At 44.6% G+C, this 26,824-nt stretch overlaps 3 protein-coding genes across 4 annotated transcripts in view; 1 reads left to right on the plus strand and 2 right to left on the minus strand.

Annotated features, from left to right (window-relative positions):
* The window catches only part of LOC126508404 (coiled-coil domain-containing protein 170-like), a 35,844-nt gene extending 15,441 nt beyond the window's left edge, over window positions 1-20,403 (minus strand). Inside the window, exons 1-5 of one of the 2 annotated variants that reach the window (XM_050153627.1) lie at window positions 20,311-20,403; window positions 14,622-14,976; window positions 7,990-8,118; window positions 1,219-1,475; window positions 792-924 (exon numbers count right to left, since the gene is read on the minus strand). In XM_050153627.1, coding sequence (XP_050009584.1) covers window positions 792-924; window positions 1,219-1,475; window positions 7,990-8,118; window positions 14,622-14,759 — 657 coding nt within the window. In that variant the 5' untranslated portion in view covers window positions 14,760-14,976; window positions 20,311-20,403. Of the gene's footprint in view, window positions 1-755; window positions 925-1,218; window positions 1,476-7,989; window positions 8,119-14,621; window positions 14,977-20,310 lie in introns of both variants that reach the window. The other variant, XM_050153626.1, reaches the window with a different exon arrangement.
* LOC126508407 (protein SET-like) lies at window positions 11,575-12,616 on the minus strand. The gene has a single exon (XM_050153638.1). It carries the CDS (start codon window positions 12,602-12,604, stop codon window positions 11,720-11,722), a length of 885 nt encoding a protein of 294 aa, XP_050009595.1. The 5' UTR covers window positions 12,605-12,616; the 3' UTR covers window positions 11,575-11,719.
* Window positions 20,404-20,553: 150 nt separating the features above from the next.
* Window positions 20,554-26,824, plus strand: part of Mthfd1 (methylenetetrahydrofolate dehydrogenase, cyclohydrolase and formyltetrahydrofolate synthetase 1) — a 66,424-nt gene continuing 60,153 nt past the window's right edge. The window contains exon 1 of the mRNA XM_050153614.1: window positions 20,554-20,946. Within this exon, the coding sequence (XP_050009571.1) occupies window positions 20,567-20,946 (380 nt within the window). The 5' untranslated portion in view covers window positions 20,554-20,566. The remainder of the gene's footprint in view (window positions 20,947-26,824) is intronic.

A 26,824-nucleotide genomic window follows, 5' to 3' on the forward strand; every position in this document is an offset into this window, starting at 1 on the left:
CTTGCCTTTGAAAATGGTATGTCAGTTATGTTAGGCCTTAGCCAAAGTTGGTTGCTTCAATGCTGCAAACGTGACTTTGGGTGATTACCCAGATAGCTAGTTGTCTCTGATTTGTTGCATGTTTTGGAAGTTGTTTTACTGAACTTCCTAATTACCCAGGTATCATTATTTCCCTTCTCAGATCTTCGATGGGGTTGAAGACTATATAAATGTAGTTACTTTTCTCTCATGACTTGGCCAAGTTATTTATTATACAAGACCTAAGCTAGTTAGAATAGGATATTTGTACTTATTGTATATAATTTCGTAGTAGGTTTGGAACTCTCTTACTTAAACAAAAGGGGGAGGTGTTGCGGGAAGTCCTTCCGCTCCTCCAGCCTACAGCCGCTGAGATACCAGCCCATTGGGGCGTGGTCTCTCTCCCTTTAAAAAAGCGGCTGCTTTCCTTCTCACTCTCTTCACTTCCCGCTCCGGTTCCGGCGACTAGACTCCTTCCTGATTGCACAGAGGGATGTTGTCTGGGACGGTTATCTGTAAGTTTTTTCCCCTTTAAATAAATACCACCCTATTAATCATAATTCCAAACTGGTGTGGCATTGTTTGTGACTTACGCCTTCACTCCCCTCCAAATCTTTCTGTAAAATCACAGAGACCTTCCAGTCCTCCATGTAGCCCCTCCGCCACTGGCCTCTGGTCTACCATGCTTCTTTGGGTTTTCCATTCCCAAGAGAGCTGGCACCCTACCCAACACTTACCCTTTTCTCCTGGGGCAACAGGCAACTCATTCTCACCTTCACGGGGAAAATATCCAAGGAATCTTCTGGTCCTTTCGGATGCATACAGGAAGAGAATCTGCTGGAGCAGGGCCACTTTTTCTCCAGCTCTGCATGCTGCCCCGCCTTCTCTCTGTCCACCAGATGTTCTCTGTGTAGGACACTGGTGGTCAGCAATGCAAAGAAACCAGCTTGACCAACTTCCAATATGAATATATATTTGAGACAGGGTTGCTCTGTCTAACACATGTTCCCGTTTTCCAAATTGCTCTCTTACATCAAGTTGGGGGGGGGGCAGGGGACAGGGACAACATGGGGGGGGGCACGACACGGACAGACCCACCTAGCTAGCATAGTCCCAAATCTGATCAGTAATACGGGCTTATATGTGAATTAAAAACATATGACAAAAGGTACATTGGAAAACAGACCAGGAAATCCCTACCTTAGGCGGTTCTCTAGGTCTATAACTCGCTCAGTTAGGTCCCAGTTGCTTCTCCCAAGATTCTGAGAATTTGTGTTTTTCAAAATCTTAATTTTCATTAGAGAAGCGATAAGGTCCTGCAGGTTCCTGATGTCATCTCTCAGGGACATTATCTGTAGCAACTGCTGGGCGTTACTCTCTTTGTAACTCTCTAACTCGCTCTTCACTTCTTGCAATGAAGTTTCTTTGATGAAAAGCTTGCTTTGAAGATTTCTCAGCTAATGAGAAGGGGGAAGAAAGTATTACTTAACTTCTTGTCTTCCTTTTAAACATTTGTCATACTAAGTTACTGTGACTTTAAGTTACATATTACTAGAGAATAAAATGTAGCCTTTCAAACCTATTTCTTAACAGTATATCTTAAGGTTTAAAAGCCCTTTAAGATAAAATACAATGACACAGTATGTTTGAAAAAAAACAAATATATAATTGTATATAATATATGATGATATTAAATCTATAATAATAAATAATAAATATTTTATCAACATTAAAACTGTGTGAGTCTTTATACTCCCATAACTACTAAATACAGGAATAATGGATTTGGGAACTTCCAGAAAGGAGCAATGCTTTAGCCTTAGATGTCTTGCTTTTTGGTGTGTGGCTCACAAGCATGCTCACAGGCCTGTGTTGGTTCCTGATCTTACTTGTGCCGGTAGGGAAAATATTGGGGGGGGGGGGGGGGGGATCCAGAAGAAAAGCAAAGTTTAAAAAGGTGCATGTCTTTAATCCCACCACTCAGAAAGCAGAGGCAGGTGGGTCTTTGTGAGTTCAAGTCCAGCCTGGTCTACATAGTGAGTTCCAGGACAGCCAGGACTATGTAGAGAAACTCTATCTCAAAATAAGTAAGTAAGTAAATAAATAAATACAAAATGGCTAGCTATATTTTAAGACAAATAAAGAAGAGAAACGGCTCGGTAGTCAAAGCACTGATTACATGTCCAGAGGACCCAGGTTCAATTACCAGCACCCACAAGCTGTCTCACAACCATCTCTAACCCCAATTAGGGAACGGATCCCCTCTCCTGACCTCTGTGAGCACTGGGTATGCATGGGGCACACACATGTATGCATGCAGACAACCACTTATACACATAAAGCAACAAAATAAAATTTGAAAATAGTTTTAAAAGACAGAGAAAGGTCAGAAGAGATCAAAAAGTTATGAAAAGAAAAAAGAAAGATGACTTGCTGGGAAAAAAGCAAGTCCAAGAACAACAGAGGTCTGTGAAGGAGAAAGGAGAGCAGAGGGGTGTGGTGGCTCACACCACCAGGAAGGTCAGAAGTGTCCACGGCCAGCCCTGTCTACACAGTGAAAGTCTGTCAACAATAATAATAATAATAACAACAACAACAGCAACCAGTGGGGTGTAGTGGCTCCCACCAGCAGGAAAGTCAGAAGCGTCCAAGGCCAGCCCTGTCTACATACTGAAAGTACTATTGTCAATAAAATAATAATAATAATAATAATAATAATAATGATGATAATGCAAACAGACAATAAGTAAGGCTACAGTGACAGATCTAAACTTGTGCTCAGGCTCCAGATGAAAATGTTTAATGACACTGACTCATCAGCCATGTATCATCCAGCTGTATCTAGTTAGGTTTTCCAAACAGCAATTTTGCCCTTGATTTCAATGGGTCAAAGGTCTACAGGCTGGGATGAACCCACCTGCCCGTTTTCAGGGCTCTTCCTCTGAGGCGCATCAGCCTGACAGAGCATGGCACAGGCTGCTAACTAGTCCTCCAAGACCTAAGAAGCTCCTCCCACCAGAGCCCAGAACCACGGGCAACCCAGGACAGTCACAGCCCAGACTGATGACTGACACATCTCTCCTCTCTCCCAGGACAGAAAGGGCCATGGCTCTAAGAAATAGCCTCTGTCTCACACTCCTGTGACCACTGAGATCCACCAGCCATACCCGGTCAGCGCTCCAGCCCACTGCGTGTGAGAAAGGTGTCTCTGTCTTTTGTTTTCTATTTACAGTCCTGTGTGAGAAAGGTGTCTCTGTCTTTTGTTTTCTATTTACAGCCCTGTGTGAGAAAGGTGTCTCTGTCTTTTGTTTTCTATTTACAGCTGTGCACCTCAGGGCTCCCAGGGACCCTGACACCTCTGGGTCTGCTGTATTTGCAGGAGCTGGTAATGTGTGTTTCATAGTTTCTCTTTGTGTTTCAGTAGTTGCTTGACTGACATCCTAAGCTACAGAAGTTCTGAGTGAGTGTGCCCTGCTCGACATGAGCCTGCCATGACAAGCACCAAGGAATCAGGCCCACCGCAGGTTCAGAAAGCAAAGCCTTCCTCTGCCCTCCAAGTAAGAGTATATATGAAGCCTTGATCATTGTGTTCAAAAACTAGCAACTGCAGCTTTGTCCATCTGGATATTTACCGCCTGAGAGGCTGCTCCACTACAAAAAGCTCCTATGGGGACCAGTTAAGTCCTCCCCCAGGGCCATATCTAATAAACACACCGAGGTTTCAGATTGTTGTGTTAGGTCCGTCTCCATTAGGGCATGCACAGGCACCCGACCCCAGCTGTTCTGTGCGTATGACTGTGTGTCTGTCCTCCCTCACCACTCCTAGTCAGGGTCACAGACCCAATTTCATGGGGTTAGAGTTGTCCCAACCAACATCTCTGTGTTTGCTAGTAACTAAAACACATGGCTCATTTAAGTTCTTTTTTTTAATATTTATTTATTTATTTATTATGTATACACTATTCTGTCAGTGTGTATGCCTGCAGGCCAGAAGAGGGCACCAGACTTCATTACAGATGGTTGTGAGCCACCATGTGGTTGCCAGGAATTGAACTCAGGATCTTTGGAAGAGCAGGCAATGCTCTTAACTGCTGAGCCATCTCTCCAGCCCCTAATATTTATTTATTTATTTATTTATTTATTTATTTATTATGCATACAATATTCTGTCTGTGTGCATGTCTGCAGGCCAGAATAGGGCACCAGACCTCTTTACAGATGGTTGTGAGCCACCATGTGGTTGCTGGGAATTGAACTCAGGACCTTTGGAAGAACAGGCAATGCTCTTTAACCACTGAGCCATCTCTCCAGCTCATTTAAGTTCTACAGTGAATGCCTGTGCAGTCGGCGAAATTTCACATCTAGGCAGGGCCAGCATTTGTGGAAGCAGCTAGAAGAATGTGCGTTTCATCCAATCACAGCAGGTGCCGTGGGGGTCTCTTATTGCCAGTGTGAGTGACAGTGAACATGGCCTTGCATCCCTACAGAGAACACCAAGTTCATGGGGGTAAAGGAAAAGCAAGCGCCAGACCAAGAGTGATTTCATTACGACTCCAGGAGATTTTCCGCTGACATCCTAGCCAGTACATCCTACGTGCGTAGGAAAGCGGGTGACCTTCAGAGACCCAGATGCATTCCTTGCTGCATTGGGCTGCACTCAGTGACCGCAGTGGGCCGTTGTGCTGATGGTCTTCTCTGGGACAGTTTTGAGGGGCTGAAGGAGAGCATGAGGATGGGGACGCCTAGAGCTGCTTCGTGTTAGAGATGGGCAGGACGTAACCCACAGGCTGGCTGTGCTATTCAGTACGTCGCCTGTTTTATTCAGGAAGTCCTCCAGTTCTTCCACACAGAGTGAAAGCTAATCTGGCAGAAGACACAGGTTTGATTTCCAGCACCCAGTACCACGCCACGGCTCGCAGCTGTCTGTGACCCCAGTTCCAAGGGCCTGGCATCCTCTTTTAGCCATGCAGGCAAACACTCATACACATAAAATAAAGATAGATCTTTGAAACACATTGCATTTACATCCAACTTACAATATCCGACTTTATGTGTTAATAGTGGCTTCTTAACTCATTACCGCTGCAGCCTACCTATGCAAGAGTTTTATCTCAATACCGTATTCCCTAAACAACCAGCAACTGAATAGGCTTATATTTATGCCTCTTCTATATCTGGCCTCACCCAAATATAGATCTCTTGCACCTGTTTCTTCATTATAGGACAGAAACACATGGCAATTATTTTTGTATGTTATACAAAGAGATCGGGTTAATTATAACAAAAAATTGAAATGCATGCTGGGAAGAGAAAAGCTGCCTTGTGAAGACAATTGGGGCCCTGTGGGGCTAAATGGTAGGTTGCTGAGGAAGGCAAAGATGACTCATGCTGAGACTCAGGTATCTTGTCGGGATCACCAAGCTTCCTTTTCTCACGTTAACAGGAGGATACCATGTAATAATAAATGTCACTAAATTTTTACTTGAAGACAAGGTCTCATTAGGCAATCCAGGCTGATCTTATCTTAAACTCGGCATCTTATTTTCTCAGCCTCCTGAGTACTGGCTCTCCAGGAGTGTTCAACCAGGACTGGCTTGATCTTTTTTCCCTTTTAAATTATATTTATTTGTGTGGGAGTGGGTTGGGGTTGGGAGGTACACGTCGCAGAACATATCCAGAGGTCAGAGGACAACCTGCAGGCATTGGTTCTCTCTTTCCACCACGCGTGTCCTGGGGTTCAACAAAGGTTGTCAGTCTTGGCAATGGGCACCTTTACCCAGTAAACCATTTCTCTGGCTCTGGCTTGAAATTTTTATTAAATTAGAAAATGCCAATAGGAGTTCTGAAATACTTTTTTGGGGGGGGGGTATAGTCGGAGATCAAACTCAGGCTTGCACATTGCTGGGCATGTGCCTTACCACTGAGTTTCATCCATAGCCCTGAGTAGCCCAGGCTAGCCTCTGATATAATCTTCCTACTGAAACCTCCTGAGCGCTGAACTTACAGGTACACCTCACCTCACCTGGATGGAATACTTTTTAATGCATATGGTATCTAAAACCATGTCAAAATGACCCGAAAGGACCCTTTAGATGTTTATATGTATACAGAGGATAACTTCAAAAAAAGTAATACTTTGAAAGCCAGGCATGACAGTGTAGTGAGCCAGGCACTGTGGCACATGGCTCCAGGCTGAGCTACTTAGAAACCTAAAGAAGAGAATCAGTTGAACCCATGAGTTCAAGACTAGCCAGGACCACATAGTGAGACACCATCTCAAAACAACCAGCCAAAGAGAATCTTTGAAATTCTTGAACATAATTTACATAATTTTCTTTAAGGTACCGGAAACCTTTCTTGGCAGTTTGGTTTAAAAGTTTCTGAAGGGTCAGAAAGATGGCTCAGCCGATAAAGGTTTTTACTGCCCAGCTCAACAAGCTGAGCAGCATTCCTTGGACCCGCGTGGTGGAAGGGGAAGGCTGACACTCTCCAGCTCTCGGGAACTGAAGCAGGAGGATTGCAAAGTTCAAGGCCATCTTGAGCTACCTGGTGAGAGTCTACCTTAAACAACGAGCACAGACTTTTCTGTATTCACACCTCATAGTTCAGTGAAAATAGAGCGTTTGCCTTACATATGCCAGTGGGTGAGTGCACACACGCCAACCTACTGCTAATGATTGCATCCAAGTCGGATCTAACAGGACTCCAAACCTTTCAAGCGTTTTTACTAAGTCGTACTGTAGAGAAGAATGATTCTTGCCACCTCCCTGTTACTGCAGTAGGTACCACAGCCTGTTGGGTGGAGAGTAGTAGTCCTGGATGCTGAAGGCAGATCTTTCCTAGTGTTCCTGCATGCAAGCATTCCTTCCTCCTATCTCCTTGTCGCTCTGCTCTCTCTCTCCTCATCTCAAACCTTGCTTTACTTCGGATCAAGAGCGAATAGAGACCCAACGCTATGCTTTAGAAAATCCGATCGCTCAGGAGCCCTTCCTCCTAGCGCCTTATCACGTGTGACAGATAGGTTATATTTTATTAAGCCTGACTTGTTCTACCATCCTGACGGCCCATTTACTGTGTTATTAATTATAATGGTAATGTGAAAAATAACGGTAGTTGTTTGGTCAACTTGACACAAACTACGGGTCGTCTAGGAAGAGAAACCTCAACTGAGAAAAATGCCTCCACTAGATTGCCTGTAGGCAAGTGGGGAGCATTTTCTAGGAGGATAACTGAGAGGAGGGCCCAGCTCACTACAGTGTCACCCTGTGGAAGAAAGTAGGCTGAGCAAGGAAGTAAACAGTGCCCCTCCATGGTCTCTGCTTCAGTTCTTGCCTTTGGGTTTTTGCCTTGACTTCCCTTTATGATGGACTTACGATCTGTAACATGAAATAAACCCTTTCCTCCCAAGATTGCTTTTGCTCATGATGTTTATCACATCGGTGCAAAGCAAATTAGAGCCGGGCGGTGGTGGCGCACACCTTTAATCCCGGCACTCAGGAGGCAGAGGCAGGCGGAGCTCTGAGGATTCGAGGTTCAGCCTGGCCTAAAAAGGGAGGAAACTAGGGCAAAACATGCACTGTTGTGTGTGTGTGTGTGTGTGTGAGAGAGAGAGAGAGAGAGAGAGAGAGAGAGAGAGAGAGAGAGAGAGAGTATGTGGTGGGGTATACACAAGTGTGTGTGTGTGTGTGTGTGCTGTATGCATTCATGTTCATGTGTATGTGGTGGGGTATACACAAGTGTGTGTGTGCTATATGCATTCATGTTTATGTGTGTGGTGGCGTATACACAAGTGTGTGTGTGTGTGTGTGTGTGCGCGTGCGCATTCATGTTCATGAGAGAGTTTGATGCGAAGGGGAAGGGACAAAACTGGATTAAGAAAATGCCTTGTGCCTTTAGCAGTTGGCAGAAATTTCTCCCCTAAACATTTACAGACGATGTAATTCCGCAGTTTTGTTTCTCGTAAGCCATATACCTCCGCTAAAAGAGTCTTGTTTTTCACCAACAAGCTGGCAAGGTCAGGATGGACTGGGTCCGTTGCCTTATTGTTGTATGTGATTGGGTTCCTGGTAGGAACCACTTCAAGAGGTGGATCAAAACGGGCCTATAAAGAGAAAGGGCCAGTTAATTAACTAAGAATGTGCCCTGAGGGTCAAAACCCACAAACGTTATAGCCACACAAACTCTTACAATAAGTAGCGACAAACGGGGCTGTCCGAGTAAACTGAACGGCTTCCAGGAAAATGGCAAGGATCTTGCTGGCTGGGAAACTGCTTTACACTCTTCTAAATGGAATGCTTACCTGTCAACAGTTTCTACTAGCCAGCAGGTGCAGCCTGTCTGAATCGTGTGCTGGGGTCTCTGAAAGTACAGGAATCACGAAAACACAGAAAACCTCTGGAGACATTTTCACGTGTGTCTGCTAACACTACAGAGGGCTGGGGAAGAGGCTCGGCAGGTAAGAGCGCTGGCTGCACTGGCTCAAGGTCAGGAGTTCAGATTCCTGCATCCGGGTAACAAGTCCTGGTCCTGAATACACCTGTAGCCTGCCCTGAGCAGGTGAGAGTGGAGACGGGATTATTTCTGGGGCTTGCAGTCTGCCAGCCTAGACAGATAGACAACCGCAAGCTCCAAGTTCAGGGAGTGACCCTGCCCCAGAGGAAGAGAGTAGAGGATAATGAAGGAGGACACCCAACTGCTCTTCTGACCTCCAAGTGCATGTGCAGATGTACACAGACGCATACATATGTGTACATACACCACACACACATACACACAAATAGAAACGCTGTAAGAATTTTTAAAAAATAGTTTCTGAAGAGATGACTCGTTCTAGGGGATCAAATAATCTCTTCTGACCTCCAAGGACACCAGGCATGCATGTGGTGCAAATACACATATAAAAGCAAAATATTCATGCACATAAAATATATCTAAAGAGAAAAAAAGTGAGCAATAGTCCCTAGGGGCTGGAGAGATATTAAGAGTGCTATGCTGCTCTTCCAGAGGATCCAAGTTCAGTTCCCAGCAACCAACCTGGGTGGTCCACAACCACCTGCAATTCTACCCAAGATATCTGATTGCTTCTGACCTCTGAGGGCCCCTATACTCATGTGCAAGAACATGCACACATGCACACACACACACATACAAAATAAGTCTTTTTTCTTTTAAAAAAGTAGTTTCTAAAAAGAAAAGGATGGAAAAAAGGTAGCTAATGGAAAACCAGGCATGGCAGCATACACCTGCTATCCTAGCATTCAGGAGGTGGAGGGATAAAGATAAGAGACATTCCAGGTCATTCTCACTATGTGCTGTGTTTGAGAGCAGCCTAGACATAAGACAGATAATTACAGACAACAATCAAAGTGATTTCTCACTAATTACACAGAAACTGGAAAGCAACAGAATGGTAACTTTAATGTATTAAGAAAAAGTATCATCTTTCATCCATTCTGAGAAGTATAAATTTTAATACTTTCCTTTTTGGAGTTGTGTGTGTGTGTGTGTGTGTATGTGTGTGTGTGTTTGCATGTGTTTCCCTAGGTGCTGTCCACCTTAGTTTTTGAGATGTCTCTCACCAGCTTTTTGCTCGTCCAGTAGGGATCTGTCTGTGCAAGTCTCTACAATGCTGGAATTATAAGCACATTTGACTTGTGCCTGTGGGTTTCATGTGGATGTCGGAAACCTACCTCAGGTCCTCGTGGTTACGCTATAAGCAGTTTACCAAGGGAGCTATCTCTCCAGCCACCCATATTTTCTTATCTTGGCAGTTGGGTGCTATCTTAAAGAGGAGACAGTTCATATTGTTCACACTTAGCTGGAAACAAACTTTCAAATTTACAACAGTGTATAAAATAAAAGTATTTCCTAAAAAAAAAATCAATGAAATACCAGAAATGTCACCCAGTATATCATACTGAATTAAATTATGTTTGGGTGTTTGTTTGTTTGAGACAAGGTTTAACTTTACAGTGTGACCCTCCTGTTTACCAAGTACTTGAGTTACATGCCTAGTTTATGTTTTAATATTAAGAATAGATGCCCTCAGTGGTGAAGCAGGTCTTTAATCCCAGCACTTGGGAGGTAAAGGCAGATGAATCTCTGAGTTTGAGGCCAGTCTGATCTACAGAGAAAGTTCCAGGACAGCCAGGACTACACAGAGAAACCCTGTCTCAAGAAATCAAAAGAATAGAATAAAGACATTTTATACAAACAAACATTGAGTTTACTACAATGTGTCCTTACTTTAAAAAGCTTAAGCCGAGCATATGTCTTTACTCCCAGCACTTGGGAGACAGAGGCAGGCAGATCTTTGAGTTCAAGGCCAGCCTGGTCTAATGAGTGAGTCCCAGAACAGCCAAGAATAGCTAAGGCTACATAGAGAAACCCTGTCTCAAAACAACCAACCAACCACCAAAGGAAAGAAAAAAAAAAAACACCAAAAGAACCCAAACATTTCTAAAGATGAAAGAAAACAAACAAAAAGGAGAAGACATGCTAGGTCAACCACAGAATGTTACCAAAAACAGTGGGGAGGGAATACAGAAAGAAAAAGAAAATAGCAGTAACCAATGTGAGTGCTAAATTGTAATATATGAGGTAGAAAATAAAGATACTAGACAAAAAAGAAAAAAAGAAAGAAAGAAAGAAAAGAAACGAAAAAAAGAAAAGAAAATGAAAACGAAAACAAAGGCTGCGCTAAGGGATGGTCCAGTGGTTACCTCCAGGGCTGATGGGGCAGGGACAGGAAGGCTGAGGTTGCTGGCTTCTACCCTAGCAACCATGTTCAGAGAGACATTGCCTCAAAAGAATAAGACAGAGGGTGACAGAGGAGGCTACCCAATTCCCTGTGTAGGCACATGTGGACATACACCACACATAATTACACACATCACAAACGTACAACACACACACACCAGAAAAGCAGTGTGGTGGTTTGAACAAGGAATGCCACCCCCTTGGACTCAAGCATCTGAACATGGTCCCCAGGTGGTGGCGCTGCTCGGAGAGGTATAGGGAGGTGCTGTGGGAGGGCTCAGTGAAGTTAAACTCTCTGGCCACTTCCAGCTGGATCTCTGCTCCTTGTTTATGGTTGACATGTGATCACTCAGCTTTGCTCCTGCCATCACACCTGCTTGCTTGCTTACTCCCCGCTGTGATGGACTCTTACCTCCAGAGTCGTAAGCCAAAATAAACTCTTCCACAAGTTTCTTTCTGTTGTGCTATTTTATCATAGCAACAGAAAAAGTAACTAATACAAACAAGTTTTCTTTCTTTCTCTCTAAAAGTGTTTTATATTTATTTATTTATCTAGAGACATAATCTCACTATGTAGGCCGGATTGTCCTGGCACTAGCTCTGTAGACCAGGCTGGCCTCGAACTCACAGAGATCCACCTGCCTCTGCCTCCCAAGTGCTGGATTTAAATGCGTGCGCCACCACCGCCCAGCCCCAAACTAGATCTTTTTTTTTTTTTTTTTTTAGTGGAGATTCTTTTCCCATTGTATTTTGCTCAAGACATTTCCTCAAAAATAAGCTGAGAACCATGGGATTGAGAAGCAAGACCTCAGAAACAGGGCGACTGAGCACAAGAGGGATTGGGGACGGGAGGGAAATGACTGCAACTTGCTCCCAGGGACTGGAGAAATTTAAAAAATAAAAAGAAAATAAAAAAGAGAGTCAGAATCCATCAGTCTTCTGTGCTAGTCATCCTCGCCTTCATCCTCCTCTCCTTCTTCCCCTTCATCATCATCTTCATCTTCATCTTCTTCCCCTTCATCTCCTTCTTCCCCTTCATCATCATCTTCATCTTCATCTTCTTCCCCTTCATCTCCTTCTTCATCAATATCTTCCAAGCCTTTTTCTTCTTCATCAGCATCGTCATCATCTTCTGCCTCTCCCTCTTCATCGTCCATATCAGGAACCAAATAGTACTGCAAGGGGTTTGGCCAAATGTCGTCTTTGATGACCTCTCCTAACTCATCTGCACCTGCATCAGAGTGGTCAGTAAACCAGGTAAAGAAGCTCTCTGGCTCTTCGTGTTGTCTCTTCCTGCTGGCCTTATTCTGTGTTTGACTCGAGCGTTTTGTCAAATCCTTTCCAGATTTCCATTTGATTTCAGTGGACTTTGAGGATGGGTCACCACTCTCATTCAGATGAAATTCTCTGGAGAGAACTTTATTTTCAAAGTAGGGATTTTCATCAAAATAAAAATCTACTCTGTAACCTGATTTAATGTCTTCGAATTCTGTTACTTCAACTCTGGTTAAATAATGCAGAGCCTCTTCGTCTTCCTCCCCAAGCAGTGCAGACACTTGTGGATGGTTGACAAATGTGGTTACCCAAAAATTTGGGATTTTAGCAATCAATTCTGACCTCTTCTGAAAAAACGGTTGGCGGAGTTTGTTATATTTTTGTTCTACTTTTAGTATTTCCTCACTTGCTTGTTCATTAAGTCTGTCTATTTCATTTTGTACTTCGTCAATGTGTTCAATTGCTTCTTGCTGTTCTTTTTCTGAGGTCTCGTCGGCCCCGTCGTGGTTGGAGTTGAGCTCCTTTTTACTGGCTTTGGCCGTCGGCGCCGACATGGTGCCCTCCGCGGTCCCAAACTAGATCTTAAGAATACTTGCTCTCAAAGAAAATGAACTGCTTCCTTTGACTTTACTGTTGAGACAGAGATTCGCTATATTGCCCAGGATGACCACTTAATTGTGAATCCCAGTGGCCCTGCTGGTGATTCAGTCTCCCAAGCAGTTGAAAGTATATACTACTATGCATTACAGTATGTTGCTTGAAATCTGGGTCTCAAACCAGGCCTCTTGTGTTATGATGTCATAGTTAAACAAAATTAATTAAAAATAAGATGACAATTACTTTATTAATATAAATGTTATACTGTTTATATTCATTATAAAATATTGAAAATGGCCAAGTCTTGTTTGTTTGTTTGTTTGTTTTGAGACTAGGTCTCATGTAGCCCAGGCTTGCTTCAAACTTACTATATTGCTGAGAACATCTTTGAATTTTTGACCCTATTGCCTCTGATTCCCAAATGCTAGGGTTGCAGGCATGTGTGCCCCACCTGAGGATCCAACCCCAGGGCTGTCTGCATTCCAGGGAAGCATTCTACCAACTGAGCTGTACCTCCAACCACACCAAGTGCTTTCAAATTCCCAGACAAATCCGGGAGCACTGAGATATTTGGAAAGAATTCAACTGCTAAAGATTGAAGAACAGTATCATTTCGTATTGTGTCACTTACTTAAAATTTTTAATTAATGTACAAAATAATGGTTTTCATCATGACATATTTAGGTACTTGGCTTCTATCATTTATTTTTTAATGCAATGTGTTGCTTTTCCTAATAAAGACACTAATTAGGTTTGTCTTCATTTAAAACCATAGAAAATATAATACTTCCTTAAATCTCCATCTGCATCTCTCCAACTCTCAGCTCAGGATTCAACTGGGTGCATCTTTCTGGTGCTCTTGAAATGGAAGGGTTATCATCTGCTCTGAGAAGATTTAAACTCCAGAAAAATTCCCATTAAGGTCACAAAACCAGCCTGTAAACCCAGCAGCACTGTAGTGCACTAGAGAGATAGAACTGGACCATCTGGTGTTGCTACTAAATCACCGTGGTCCATCCCAGGTGGGGTTTCCTGATCTACAAAATAATGGTCAGAGATTCTCTGCAGGTCCCTCATTTTGACTGGGAGTAACGGGCACTGGTAAATGGAACTACCAAAAAGGCAAGCCCCAAACTTACTGGAGGTCTCGCTAGATCCAGTTGTTTCACGTTTTCTTGTTACTGAGGAATCAGCCAGGGGCAGGGTGCCCCAGATGGCTCAGCAGGTAAAGGCACCTGCTGCTCAGCCTGAAAACCCATGTTCTGTCCCCGGGACTCACACGGTGGAGAGAACTGACTCTCACAGGTTGTCTGCCTCTGACCACCACACACGCACAAGAGACATAAAAGTATAGGTGGGAGAGGCCTGGTATGGCGGCCTACCTGTACTCCCCGCACTGGGGAAACAGAGGCAGGAGGATCAGCGTTAAGTGTGAAGATCGCTTGACTGCATAGCATCAGGTCAGCCACGCAGACAGTCTGAAAAAATCAGAGCTAGGTATGGGGGCTCACACCGACAGTTCTAGCACTTTAGAGGGTGATGTGGGAGGAGACATAAATGCGAGGGGTAGCCTGGGCTATCTGGTGAGACTATGCCTCAGAAAACAAACAAAAGTGGGATGTTTAACCTCTTTTCTTTTCTCTGCATTTGGTTGCACATGTGTGATGGAGCGTGTGCCCCTGATTGCATGTGGTGGTCAGAGGCCGACTTTCTGGAGTTGGTTCTCTCCTTCCACCTTGTGGAAGGAATCAAACTCAGGCCATTGGGCCGATGCACAAACAGCTTTACCTGCTGAACTCTGCCAGCAGACCCCTGAATTTATCTTGTGAGATTTCTAGCAAAGAAATGCTAAGTTCATCAGCGAATGGGCAGCCAGGAGTGAACCTCCCGTTCCTTGGGCTAGCTCTCAACAGCATCTAAGTGATATTTTTCTTCCTTTGGAAAATGGGGACCAAATACTAGGGTACCACTCACCCCTGGGACATTTTCCTGAGCTGATAGATGTGATAGGTGTCTGGTTTCTGATGGTTCCGTCTCACAGGTCTCTTTGGTTTGGCTGTTAGCAAGCCTTCCCGGATCTGAGTGACTTACAGACTGGAGTGACATTGCCATGCTGGAGATATCGGAAGCATGAAATGAAGCCGCTAATGGTGACCCACGGTGCTTCCAAGGGAAGCTTCTGTATAGCACTCAGGAAGAGGTGATGAGGCCTGGCCTGAGCCAACAGCAAAGACGGCCAGAAGGTTCCAGAAGTGTCTCAGTGCGTAGTCAGGCCTCAGGAGGAGCTGCCTGCTGAACTTGATTCTTGAAGACAATGTGGACCTAGTTTCTAAAGAGAGTGTAGAATGGTTGAAGTGTCATTCGAATACACAGACACACACACACACACTTGTCATTCCTAATGCTATGCCATAGCTTTATGACCTGTGAATTTCCCTCATTTTCAACTTTTCAGAAATGCCAACTATAGCACTCAAGAAACAGCCAAACCATAAAAGCTCAGATATGAATTGATAACGTGCGTACAGCCATTTATACTAGTTATGCCCCAGAGGAAAACATAAACATAACCTCACATTACTTTCTTGTTTGTTTGTTTGTTTCAAGACATGTTTTCTCTGTAGCTTTGGAGTCTATCTTGGAACTAGCTCTTATAGACCAGGCTGGCCTTGAACTCACAGAGATCCTCCTGCCTCAGCCTCCTGTGCTGGGATTAAAGGCGTGAGCCACCACCGCCCAGCTCACATTACTTTCTTTTCAGTGTTAAGAATCACCCAAGGTCCCTGAGTGAGCTAGTGTTACTGGAGGTCAGGGTCAGGGCTGGGTATTTCCAGGTTCTCTGTTTAATATATATATTAAATATAAGTAATATATGTATACATATTGTGTGTGTGTGTCTGAGTGTCTATATATGCACTGCATATGTGTATGAGCCCTCAAGGTTCAGAAGAGGGCACTGTATCTCCTGGAACTAAGTTGTAGGCAACTGTGAACAGCCATGTGTGTGCTGAGAATCAAACCTGGGTGACCTCCAAGAGAAGTGAGTGTCTTTCATCACTGAGCCATCTCTCCAGTCCAGGGCTCCCAGATTCCTGGTATCTTATTCAAAGCACTGGAACAAGCACAACCAATTTGCTAAGAAACACAGAAACTGTCTGAAGCAGAGATGAGAATACACTGGAGTCGTGGGCCACACAGGTAAGGATATGCAGGGGCCTGGTTACTATTTAAGGCTTTCTTTTATGGAGGTTCAAGAGAAGGAAAAGGCCAGTAAGGTGGTTCAACCATTTAAAGGTGCTTGCCACTAAGTCTAGAAGACTCAAATTTGATCCCCAGAACTCACCTAGTAAGAGAGTCCAACCCTTGGAAGCTGTTTTCTGACTTCCACATTCATGTTGTACTATATATATGTTTTTGTGTGCATGTACACACACACACAAACACACACACACACACACACAGATGTCCTCTGACCACCCAGGTACACATGGTAAGTACACATGAATGCGTATGTAATTAATCCTTTTAAAATGGAAGCTGAGTTCTAAGTTTATCTAAGGCTACAGCTTACTCTCTACAACTCTTTGAATCTCCCTCACACTCTCTGTGTGTCTTACTTTCTCACACATAATATATAGCTTGCTACGATTAACTTATTATCAAGAATAAAGCATATTTTTACTTTTTTTACCATACTGCGATCAAGAGAAAATCTCAAATCCAAGATCAATTTCCAGGAGACACCCCAATGAGTGGGCGTCCTGCACAGTTTGCCAGTAGAATGTTTGCACGTCACGGAAACCGTTGCTAGGTGAATGCATCACAGATGAGCAAGGAAGGCAGGGGCTCTCCCTGAGTGGCAGTTACACTATGGTTATTGTCCTAACTAAGGAAATAAAAGCAAAAGTTTTTTTTCATTGAGTATTAGTGAATAAGACAAACCAAATAAGTAAACAAAGAACAAGGCTTAAGAAAGTGATCCCACCAAAGTGAACACACACCCCATCATGAGCATCCTGTTTGGAGGCTTTTGTGGTGTTCTTGGGATAGATCAAGTGGTTACACTCTGATAGGTATGTATATCCGTGTGTGTGTATATATATAGTATATATGTTATATATGTATATATTATATATGATATATATAAAACATGATCCTTAAGAGGATAGAAAATGATAATTCTATTTGTTATTCCTAAGAAAAAGATGATTTATCTAAAAAACTGGAAATTTTACTCTAAGAAAATAATTTCACAGAAGTGGAAGTTTGTTCCTAATATGTGTATATTCTTGATGCTAAAATAGCAAAGAACACACCCCAAATATTAAAGAGTACTGATAGCCTGATCTCATTCCAAGTTCTTAGTTAAGGGTGGAGCCTGGGCAGAAGTATTTTCGAAGTTAAAAGGCCATTTAAATGTAAATTTAGAACTGAAAATGATTGCCCACTGTCATTATTTATGGACAATAAAAATTAAGCAGAGCCAGTGATAGTTGCTTGGGCCAAATCCTTGCTTTCTCTCTTACATTCCAAGCCCCTTTCTTGAGTCAGGTTTCTCTCACATCAGATGCCCAGAGAAGCTTCTCTTACCACACTTGCAAGCACAGCATCCACGCTGAGGATGTGGCACAGTGGCTGAGTGTTTGCCTACCATGTGTGTTGTGTGAATCTCAACCTTCAGCAGTGCCAGATGAAAAGCTAAAAAAAAAAAAAAAAACCCAAACCTAATAATTTCCCCATTTCCTCTGTCATCACCACCTATCCCTTTAGCTGAGATTTTGTTTTGTGTTTTTCTTTGCCTGTTTTTCAAGACATGTTTTCTCTGTGCCATCCTGGCTGTCCTGGAACTCACTCCGTAGACAAGGCTGGCCTCGATCTGACAGAGATCCTCCTGTCTCTGCCGCCTGAGTGCTGGGATTAAAGGCGTGCGCCCCCATGCTTGGTTGTGGTTGGAAAGAGCAGGTCCTCTGTGGACTCAGATGTGTGAATGCTCCCTAGGTCATGGAGGACTAGGAGGCGTGGCCTTGCTGAAGGAGGTCTGTCGCTGGAGGAAGGCTTTGAGGTTTTAATATCTCTTGTCATTCCTGAGACACGATCTGCTTCCTGTTTGGGATCTGAGCTGTCATGCTAGCCTGCTGCCACGCTTTTTTGACACTGATGGACCTTATCCCTCTGGAACTAAGCCTCAAAGAAAACCTGCTTTTTGTAAATTGCTTTGATCATGGTGTTTTACCACAGTCACAGAAAAGTAACTAATCCTTTGGCCCAGCTGACTTTTTTTTTTTTTTTTTTTTAGCACGTCTCTGGGCTGAGGTGTCCCTCAGCAGTCAGCACAGCATTTGCCCAGCAAGTACAAGATTTCGGTTTCTATTCCTAGCACTGAAAAATAAATAAAAATCAGCATGACACTTTTTTCATCTCTAAAAAGACATATTTAATGGGTGTTTGTATCCCGTCCCAGACTTTGAACTGGGTGCAGAACAGTCCACTGTGATACCTGGCTCTCTAGAGTGCTGTCAATATTTGGAGCTGAATTTTTGGCACAAAATGGCTGTTTAACAGCCATGTGTTAGATGAGTGAACTCTACAGGGCACACATAGATGCTGTGACTGACATCTAGTCTGTAGACTTTAGGGATGAGAAAACAAGGTTTGGGGCCTGACCCAGGCATAGCTTTGGGAGGTGGGCTTGTGGGTCTAAGACCATTTTCCTATCTGTGAAGTGGGGTTTGGGTCTCTTCCTCCCAAACAAGACATTAGTAAAAGCCTTCTTTGAAATGCAATGTACAAGAGAAACAGTAACAGCTACTTACAGGAACATTTTCTTCCATTTAATAATATTTATTGTATGTGTTTGTGTGTGTATGCTCATGTGTACAGGAGCCATAGATGTCAGAAGAGAGAGTTGGGTTGCCTGGAACTGGAGTTATAGGTATTTATAAGCTGCTGTGTAGGTGCTGGGAACCAAGCCTGGGTCCTCTATAAAAGCTGCAAATACTTTAACCACTGAGCCCCCCCCCCTCTCTCTCTCCCTTCCTCCCTACCCCTCCATTATTTAGACAGAGTTTCACGCTGGGTAGGCTTGGCAAGGTACTTGCTATGTAGTTGAGGACAACCTTGGACTCTGATCCTCTTGCCTCACCTCCCAAGTGCTGGGATTAAAAAAATGTGTGCCACCATATCTGGTTTATGTTGCACTTGTACAGACTCAAAAAATACCAGGGCTGGAGAGATGGCTCAGAAGTTAAGAGCATTGACTGCTCTTCCAGAGGTCCTGAGTTTAATACCCAGCAACCACCTGGTGGCTCACAGCCATCTATAATGAGATCAGGTGCCCCCTTCTGTCATGAAAGCAGAACACTGTATGCATAATAAATAAATATTTTTTAAAAAATAGCAGAGGCTTGGACTGTAGCTTAGTGGTGAACTCATGTTTAGCTGTGGTAGAGGCCCTGGGTTGGACATTACCAAAAATAATAAATCAACCAACCAACAATGAAGTCAGCTGCACAGCTCTCTAAATGTACTGAAAATCATAAACGTGTATTCTTAAAAAACGGGCAAATTTTACATTATACTTCAGTTAAACTGCTAATGAAACAACAAAAAAAACTTTAATTCTACATATGGATGTAATGTAAAACAGCCCCAGATTTCAGGAGAAAGTAACAAACAAATCCACACCCACTAGGGCAGAAAAAAAAATCAAGTTCAGTAAAAGCTCTGCCCTGGTGTGGGGAACTGAGCGGCTGGTAGAAGTGCTTGCCTAACCTGCAAGGCTCCCGGGTTTTTAATTTAATCCCCAAGCAGAAAGGACGAGGGCAACCATTAGTTGAAACAGGCCTTCCCACCACCAGGCTCGGAAGGAAATGCTCACCCTCATTTCTTCACCAGGGCCAATGGGGAGGGGTATCTTGCCAATAAGCAGCCCACATCTAGCTGATGGATAGTGGGGTCTCTGTTGAAAGGAGGGGGGATCATTCATCCTGACTCCTGCGGCAGCCACACTGCGGGAGCCTCATGCTCCAGTTCTGACGCCCCTCGCAGCTGCCATGCTGAACTGCCTAGGGGTTCAGTCCTGAGGGGGCAGCATGTTTGACAGAGACTTTTAAATTATGGAAGGCCGGATTATAGTTCAGGGGTAGCGACCTTGTCTTGATCTTGTCTATACCAGGGCTGTGAATTGATCATCCACACTGTTGCTGGAATCGAGAGTCAGATCCTAGGCCCTGACAATCCAATAAAACCAGGTTGGCCACCATCCTTAATAAGTCAACTAAACAAGTAATAGTAAACTACAGAAAACGGAGATTTATTCAATGTGGTCGCATTGGGTAGAGGGAGAAAGAGAAGTCTTATCTTCTGGATCCTAATATGAGGGTACGATTTAAGTAGTGGGTCAGACAGTCACAGAGCTGAACACTCAAGGTCAAGGGTGGTCCCACCCACCACAGTCTAGGCTTCATCCTGTGAGGTGATCTGTGTGAAATCTCTTAACCTAAACAAATTTCTACTCTGGCTAACACGAAGCAGCGTCTCCCAGCACGAGATTCCAGGGGAAAGTTCAATTCCCTGGAGTGCTTTTGTTTCTCGGCAGAGGGCTAACCTGAGGGGCACGATCGCCTCATCCCTGATAGGGGTGGTTAGAGAAAAGCAAAGTTACCCCAGGTGCTCCACCACACTCTGGACTGTGACAAAGTGGAAAGCCACGACTCCGGCTCCAGGTCCAGCACACGCAATTAGCCCAAGGCCCGGAGAAGCAACGACGATCCAAAAAATCACGCAGAGAGACACAGCAGGACAGGACTCTGGTACAGCAACCAAGAAAAGTATCCGGAGCCTGGGAACTTGCTCAGACAGGTCCATTCCGCCGCGGCTCCAGCCGGACCCCGCCCCCCCACCGTCATGCCTCCCCAGATATGATTTCTGATTGGCTGAAAGCGGGGCGGGAAGCGCCGGGCCAGTCGGGGGCGGGTTCTGCACAGGCTCTTTCCACAGCCAGTCACAACCACCAGCCAGTCTTTAGCGACAATCTTGCTGGGCCCTCCGGCTCCCGCAGACTCTCCGGGTCCTGGCTGTCAGAGGACCAACGACGTCATTCCGGGTCGCCCGCTCACCTTCGCGGCTGGGAGCGGGGCGCAGGCGCAGTGACTGTATTTCCCTGGGAGGCTCCTCTGACCACGTGGGTCGTGCCGTCCGGCGCGCGCCCGCGGAGGAACTGGAATCTGTTCATCGTGGGTGGCAGACTAGTAAAGGCCATGGCACCGGCGGGAATCCTGAACGGGAAGGTGGTCTCCGCGTAAGCACCTGCCATTGCTGATAGGGGTGGTGGGCTCAGGGCAGGACCTGCGGGATCTCCCTACACGCGGGTTCTGCAGGAGAGGTGCTTGTGGCATAATCAAATGGGCTGAGTGGGAAGGGAGGACATCGACACGGCCCCTAGAAGCTGGAAACACATCCCCGGCCCAATGTGTGATTGCAATCGGCTGCCCGATGGCTGCACGCTTGTATTTTGGCGGCAAGTCCTGGCCTGACCTTGCTCTCAAATGTGTAGCCGCTGGCGGCATCTTCCCAGACCAGGGCTGCTTGGAGAGGCAGAACTCAGAAACTCCGCGTAGCCGCTTGCTTATAGTAATTCGATTGTGGCATGACTTAACACGGTTGTTTGGTGACAGAGGGTCTCTTTCTGAGTATTTTTGTTTGTTTTGTTTTCTGACACGGTCTCTCCACAGAGTTGTGGCTATCCGGGAGCTCACCCTGTAGACCAGGCTGGCCTTGAACTCACAGAGACAGTCCCGCCTCTGCCTCCCTGTGCTGGGACTAAAGGCACGCGGCACCACACCCGGCCTAGAGGGTCTCTTCTAATCCAACACATTCCTCAGTACACCGTTGACAGCATTTAACTTTCTCTTCCTCTGGTTAGTGCTCCTCTTTCAAGGTGTGGCACGTGGAAGGCAAGCGCTTGCACACTGAGCAACAACCCCAGCCCCTTCATGCTTCACGTTTTCACAGCCCCCATCTGTCCTGGCACTAAACTTACGTGTTTTAGTTTGGCTCCAGTGTGCTGACTCCTCCACAGTCCATTTTGACCTCACCTGTTCTGGCGCTGCAGATTTGAATGCTTAGCTAGTGGCAATGTTTGCCAAATGTACTCCTACAAAGTAACCCCCTTTTGCTTTTTGGCTGGGAGAGGGTTGGAAATTGAACCCTTTAGTATGCTTAACCATTGGGCATTCCTTGCTTTTTGTTTGGGGGAGTGAATGTTGGGGAATTAGAGTGGAGGGGAGAGAGAAAGGGATATTTTGTGACCTTATTGAAGGTTGCCTTTAGGACATTAGGTATCACTGGTTATTTAGTAACTGCTGTGGCTAACCGTAATTGTTCAATAAGCCCTTGGCTTTATCCATAGAGGCTTTTACAGAATGGTGGTGATCCTTTCCTGGAGGTTGGGAAGGTGAACAAAGAGGAGAAATGTAAATAAATACCTGGTGAATCTTGCTCAAAGGCAAGGAAGAACCCCACATTTTTGGACTAGAAATCCTAATGCATACATCTGGGTGGTTTTTTTCTTTTTTGTTTTTATTTTTTTTTTAAAGACAGGGTCTCATGTAGCCCAGGCTTGCCTCAAACTCAAATGTAGCTGAGCCTGGCCTTGAACTACTAGTTTAGTGCTTATATCGTCCAAGTGCTAGAGTTACAGGTCTGTACTGTAAGGCTTTTTTCTTTCTTAAAATAAGTCTTCGTGTGGGGACTGCAGAGGTGGCCTGGGGCTTAGGGGCACTTCTTGTTCCAGAGGACTCAGTTATTAGCCCTCTGGACAGACTGCTCACAACTGCCTGTAACTCCAACTCCAAGGGAACAGATGCAGCCTTCTGGGTACCGATGCGCAGGCATGTCTTACACTTATATACACACATGCACATAAATAATAATTTTTTTAAGTTAATATGTATATTTGAGGTTGGCTCAATATGGGATGCATATGGGCAGTAAACGTTTATTTGTTATAGTGAAGTAAGCGCGTGGGTGGTCGTCTCACAGGGTTACCTCTCTTACAAGATTCTCTAAAGTGAACTTACTCAACACAATCCAGGATACAGTATTCTTTGGGTACCCGCAGTCCTCAGGCTTTCCCCCACCACTCCAGACCTCTTAGGTTTACACTGTTTCCTACTTTGTATTCTTTGGACTACATCTGCTCTTACCCCAGACCTGTTTTATTCTCTGGCGTGGATTTAGACCCACTGTAAGTGAGATTATACAGCAGATTTCTTGCAATGTCAGGGGTGTTTCCCGAAGCATAGTACCCTCCGGTTCCACCCATGTTGTGATCTCCTCTTTTAAGTATGGTTGATATTCCACAGTTGATCTGCAGTTGATTTATCCATTTCTCTATTAAGGCTGTGGAGTACTTGCCCGGCACGTGCAATGCTCTGGGTTCAGAAGAGCACCTAATGTCCTAAAGCAGCCTTCAGGAAGGTCAGAAGCAACTTAGGTTGTTTCCATGTTTTTGCTGTTGCGAATAATGCTACATTTATCATGAGTATGCAGACTTCTTTATAAGGTTGTAATTTAATTTTCTTTGCTCACACATTTAGGAAAGGGTTTGTTAGCTCTGATACTCTATTTTGTTTTTAGTTTTTAAAATTTTTTTTGGGGGGGAGAGATGGCTCAATGGTTAAGAACACTGGCTGCTCTTTCAGAGGACTCATGTTCAATTCCCAGCACCCACCCACATGGCAGCTCACAATGTAACTCCAGTTCCAGGTATTCCAACACCCTCGTATAGACATATATGCAGGCAAAACACCAATGTATATAAAATACAATAAAAAAATTTAAAATATTTGATATTTAAAAAAATTTTTTTTTAAATTTATAGAGTACTGTGTAACTTTTTTAGCGTTCTTTTAGTTTTTCAAGACAGGGTTTCCCAGTAGCTATGGAGCCAGTCCTGGAACTCCCTCTGTAGACCAGGAACTCGAACTCAGAGAGATTCTCCTGTCTTTGCCTCCCAGGTGCTGGGATTAAAGGCTTGTGCCACCACCGCCCAGCCAGTACCATTAATTTTTATAATTTATTTATTTTATGTGTGTTGGTATGTCTGTATGAGGTTGTCAAATTCCTGGAACTGGAGTTACAGACAGATGTGAGCTGTCATAGGGGTGCTGGGAACTGAACCTGGGTCCTCTGGAAGAACAAACAGTGCTCCTAACCACTGAACCATCCCTCCAGCCCCATCCCGCAAGTATTTTTTAAAACATAAATTAGCCCATTCAGGTAGCGTGTACTGGCCTTACAGTTCCTTCAGTCTTCTGATGCTGACTTGCCCGCGAAAGCAAGAGTGGCGGTGTGGGTCCAGGCCCACCAGCCACTGGTGCTGGAGAGGCCTTGGTGCCAGATACCCACAGCCCATTGTTTCATTTTGATGTTTTTTTTGCCACCGTAGCAACTCCATGCTATTTTCTTTAGTGATCATATGAACTCGTGTTTCCATCAATGGTGCACCAGGATTCCCTTTTCGCTGTGCCCCGCTGTTGGATAGATGAAGGAATCCGACTGGTTGTCAGGCTCATGCTGTGAGATCTTTTAATTGCTGAACCATCCCTTTGGCCTTGCCCTTTTAGTATACATCCTAATGGATGTGAAAAACTATCCCAGTGGTTTTAATTTGCTTTTCCCTCAGAAGTGGTACTGAGGAGTGCTGGTGTGTGTGCCTCTTAGCTAGTTTAACTAGCTTTTCGGCATGTAGCTTGCTGAAGTTCATTGTTTCTGCTTCTGAGTGTGTATATTCATTACGTGCACACCTTTTACTGTGCCCTTTTCTCGAAGTGTTCCTATTAGAAAGCTTGTCAAGAGCTGGGCAGTGGTGGAGGCAGGCAGGTGGGTCTCTGAGTTCGAGACCAGCCTGTTCTACAGAGCGAGTTTCAGGGCAGTCTGAGCTGTTACACAGAGAAATCACGTCTCAGGGGGAAAAAACAAAACAAAACAAAACAAAATGAAGATTGTAAGAGATAATTTAGGTTTTCATCTTGACAAGTAAATGGGACTGGGTGGTATGGGTATGTTTTGATTGTGGAGAGGAAATTAAATAGTTATAAGCTCCATTTAAAAAATGGTTGGAGAGATGGCTCAGTGGTTAGGAGCAATGAATGCTCTTCCAGAAGATGTGGGTTCAATTCCACGTCCCCTCGTGGACGCTCATAACCATCTGTAACTCCAGTTCCAGGGGATCTGATGGCCCTCCATGCATCAAGAACATACCTGGTGCATATATACACCTGCCCATTATTATGAAAAAATAACGAAATAACTTAGGTAATGTGTGACATATGCAGTTTTGTTTATATCTAGAAACTTTTTCACTTCTTACTAGTTGTGTGGTCTTAAGCGAATTTCTTAACGTCTGTGTTGTAATTTCCTCAGGAGTAAATTAAAAGTAATATCTTATTGGGTTTCTAGTGAAATGAAATGAGGGCTTTAGTTTTGTGTGGCAGGGTCTTTCCACTTCACGAGGCTGGCCTTGGACTCAGAAATCCCTCCTTTCTCTGCCTCCTGAGTGCTGGGATTAGAGGCGTGCACCACCACCACAGCTACCTAAATGAGTTCTTAACAGAGAAACGCTAAACCTTCTTTACGTGTAGTCAGTGTTCAGTATACCTTAGCTCTATTCACAGTCTACATGGATTTTCCTTTTGCTGGGTCAATGACGCCTCCTATCCTTATCTCACCCCTGGCCTTTGAGACTAAATCTAGAGCCTGATACTTACTCCTGAACTATGATTTCCTTAATTCTCTTCTCTACTTTTTATTTTGAGATGGTTCCCAATAAATTGCCCAGGCTAGCTTTGAATTCATTCAATAGCTCTGGCAAGCCTCAAACTCGGTATCCTCCTGCCGCAGCCTCTGAGCTAGGATTCCAGTCCTCTGCCACTAGACTCAGCCTTTTTGTTTTTGTTTCTTGGGGGAAGGTCTTTTTATAGCCCACACCATCCTGGAACCTGTGGGGGGAAGGGTAAGACCTGGGGATGTGTCCCCCCTGGGTGTTTACTCAGCGCTGTGTGTGTGCTTTTGCTATGCCAGAACTCCAATAGTGAGTAAAATAAAATCAACAGCCCAAATCTCTCCCCTCTTGTATGGACTTGATAAATTAGATGTCAGGTGACAGGGAGAATCAGGGCAGGGAGGGAGGAGCGCTCTGCTCTCACAAGTGATTTCTACGGTATGGGTGCAGTGTTCATGAAAACGAAGGTCATATTTCTTGTCAAAGTGGCTTGGACTTGAACTGTGAGCCTATCAGTGTCGTGGAGAAGAAGGCTCCAAGCCAAAAATACCCCGTGCCTTGGACCTTTGACCTCCCTAGTTAGTAAATAACTGCTTGGGTCAGCAGGGGTGGCCCGTGGAAAACTGCGTGGCCCTCTTTAGGTGACGAAAGCTCACAGTGGAGGTGAAACTTTCCCCCTGCAATAAGTGTGAACACTCTAAGAGGGCGCGTGGCACAGGAGAGGGTCTGCCGGTGTCAGGACCACCTTGCTATGGTTCTTAGCTGAGAGCATCATTCTCCCAGGGGTCTGTTCTGTTTTCTTGATCTGTTTGGCTTTCCCTCTTGTTTGCTTGTAATTAATCCTGCATTCTCGGTTAAGGGCGCTTCCTTTAATTATTCTTAGACTGAGTGTGGTGGTGCACATCTTTAATCCCAGCATTTGGGAGACAGAAGCAGGTGGATGGATCTCTGTGAGATCCAGGCCAGCCTGGTCTACAGAGCCAGTTCCCAGACAACCAGGGCTACAAAGAGAAACCCTGTCTGGAAAAAACGAAAATAAAAGCGGGGGTGGTGGTGGTGTTTTTTAAGATTCACTTTGTTTTTAATTGTGTCTGTCTGTATATGTGCGTGCACGTGTGTGCAGGTGCCGGTGGGAGCCAGGAAAGGGTGACGACCCTCCTCTGCAGCCATCAGATGTGGGGGCTAGAGACCAAACAGGTGCTGAGCTCTCTGCCCCTTTACCTGAGGTTTTCCTTTCATCTTCTCTAGAGCAGAAACTTGGGGCTTTTCTTGGTGTTGTTATGCCCAAGTTTCTGGTCCCCAAATGAATTCATGGAGCTGGATTTCCCATGCAAATTACATGAGGGTTTTTTTTTTTTTTTTTTTTTTTTTTTTTTTTTTTTTTTTTTTTTTT

Source organism: Alexandromys fortis, unplaced genomic scaffold (assembly GCF_014885135.2).
Source record: "Alexandromys fortis isolate MF-2015 unplaced genomic scaffold, M_Fortis_MF-2015_v1.1 scaffold_82, whole genome shotgun sequence".
Classification (NCBI taxonomy): Eukaryota; Metazoa; Chordata; class Mammalia; order Rodentia; family Cricetidae; genus Alexandromys; species Alexandromys fortis.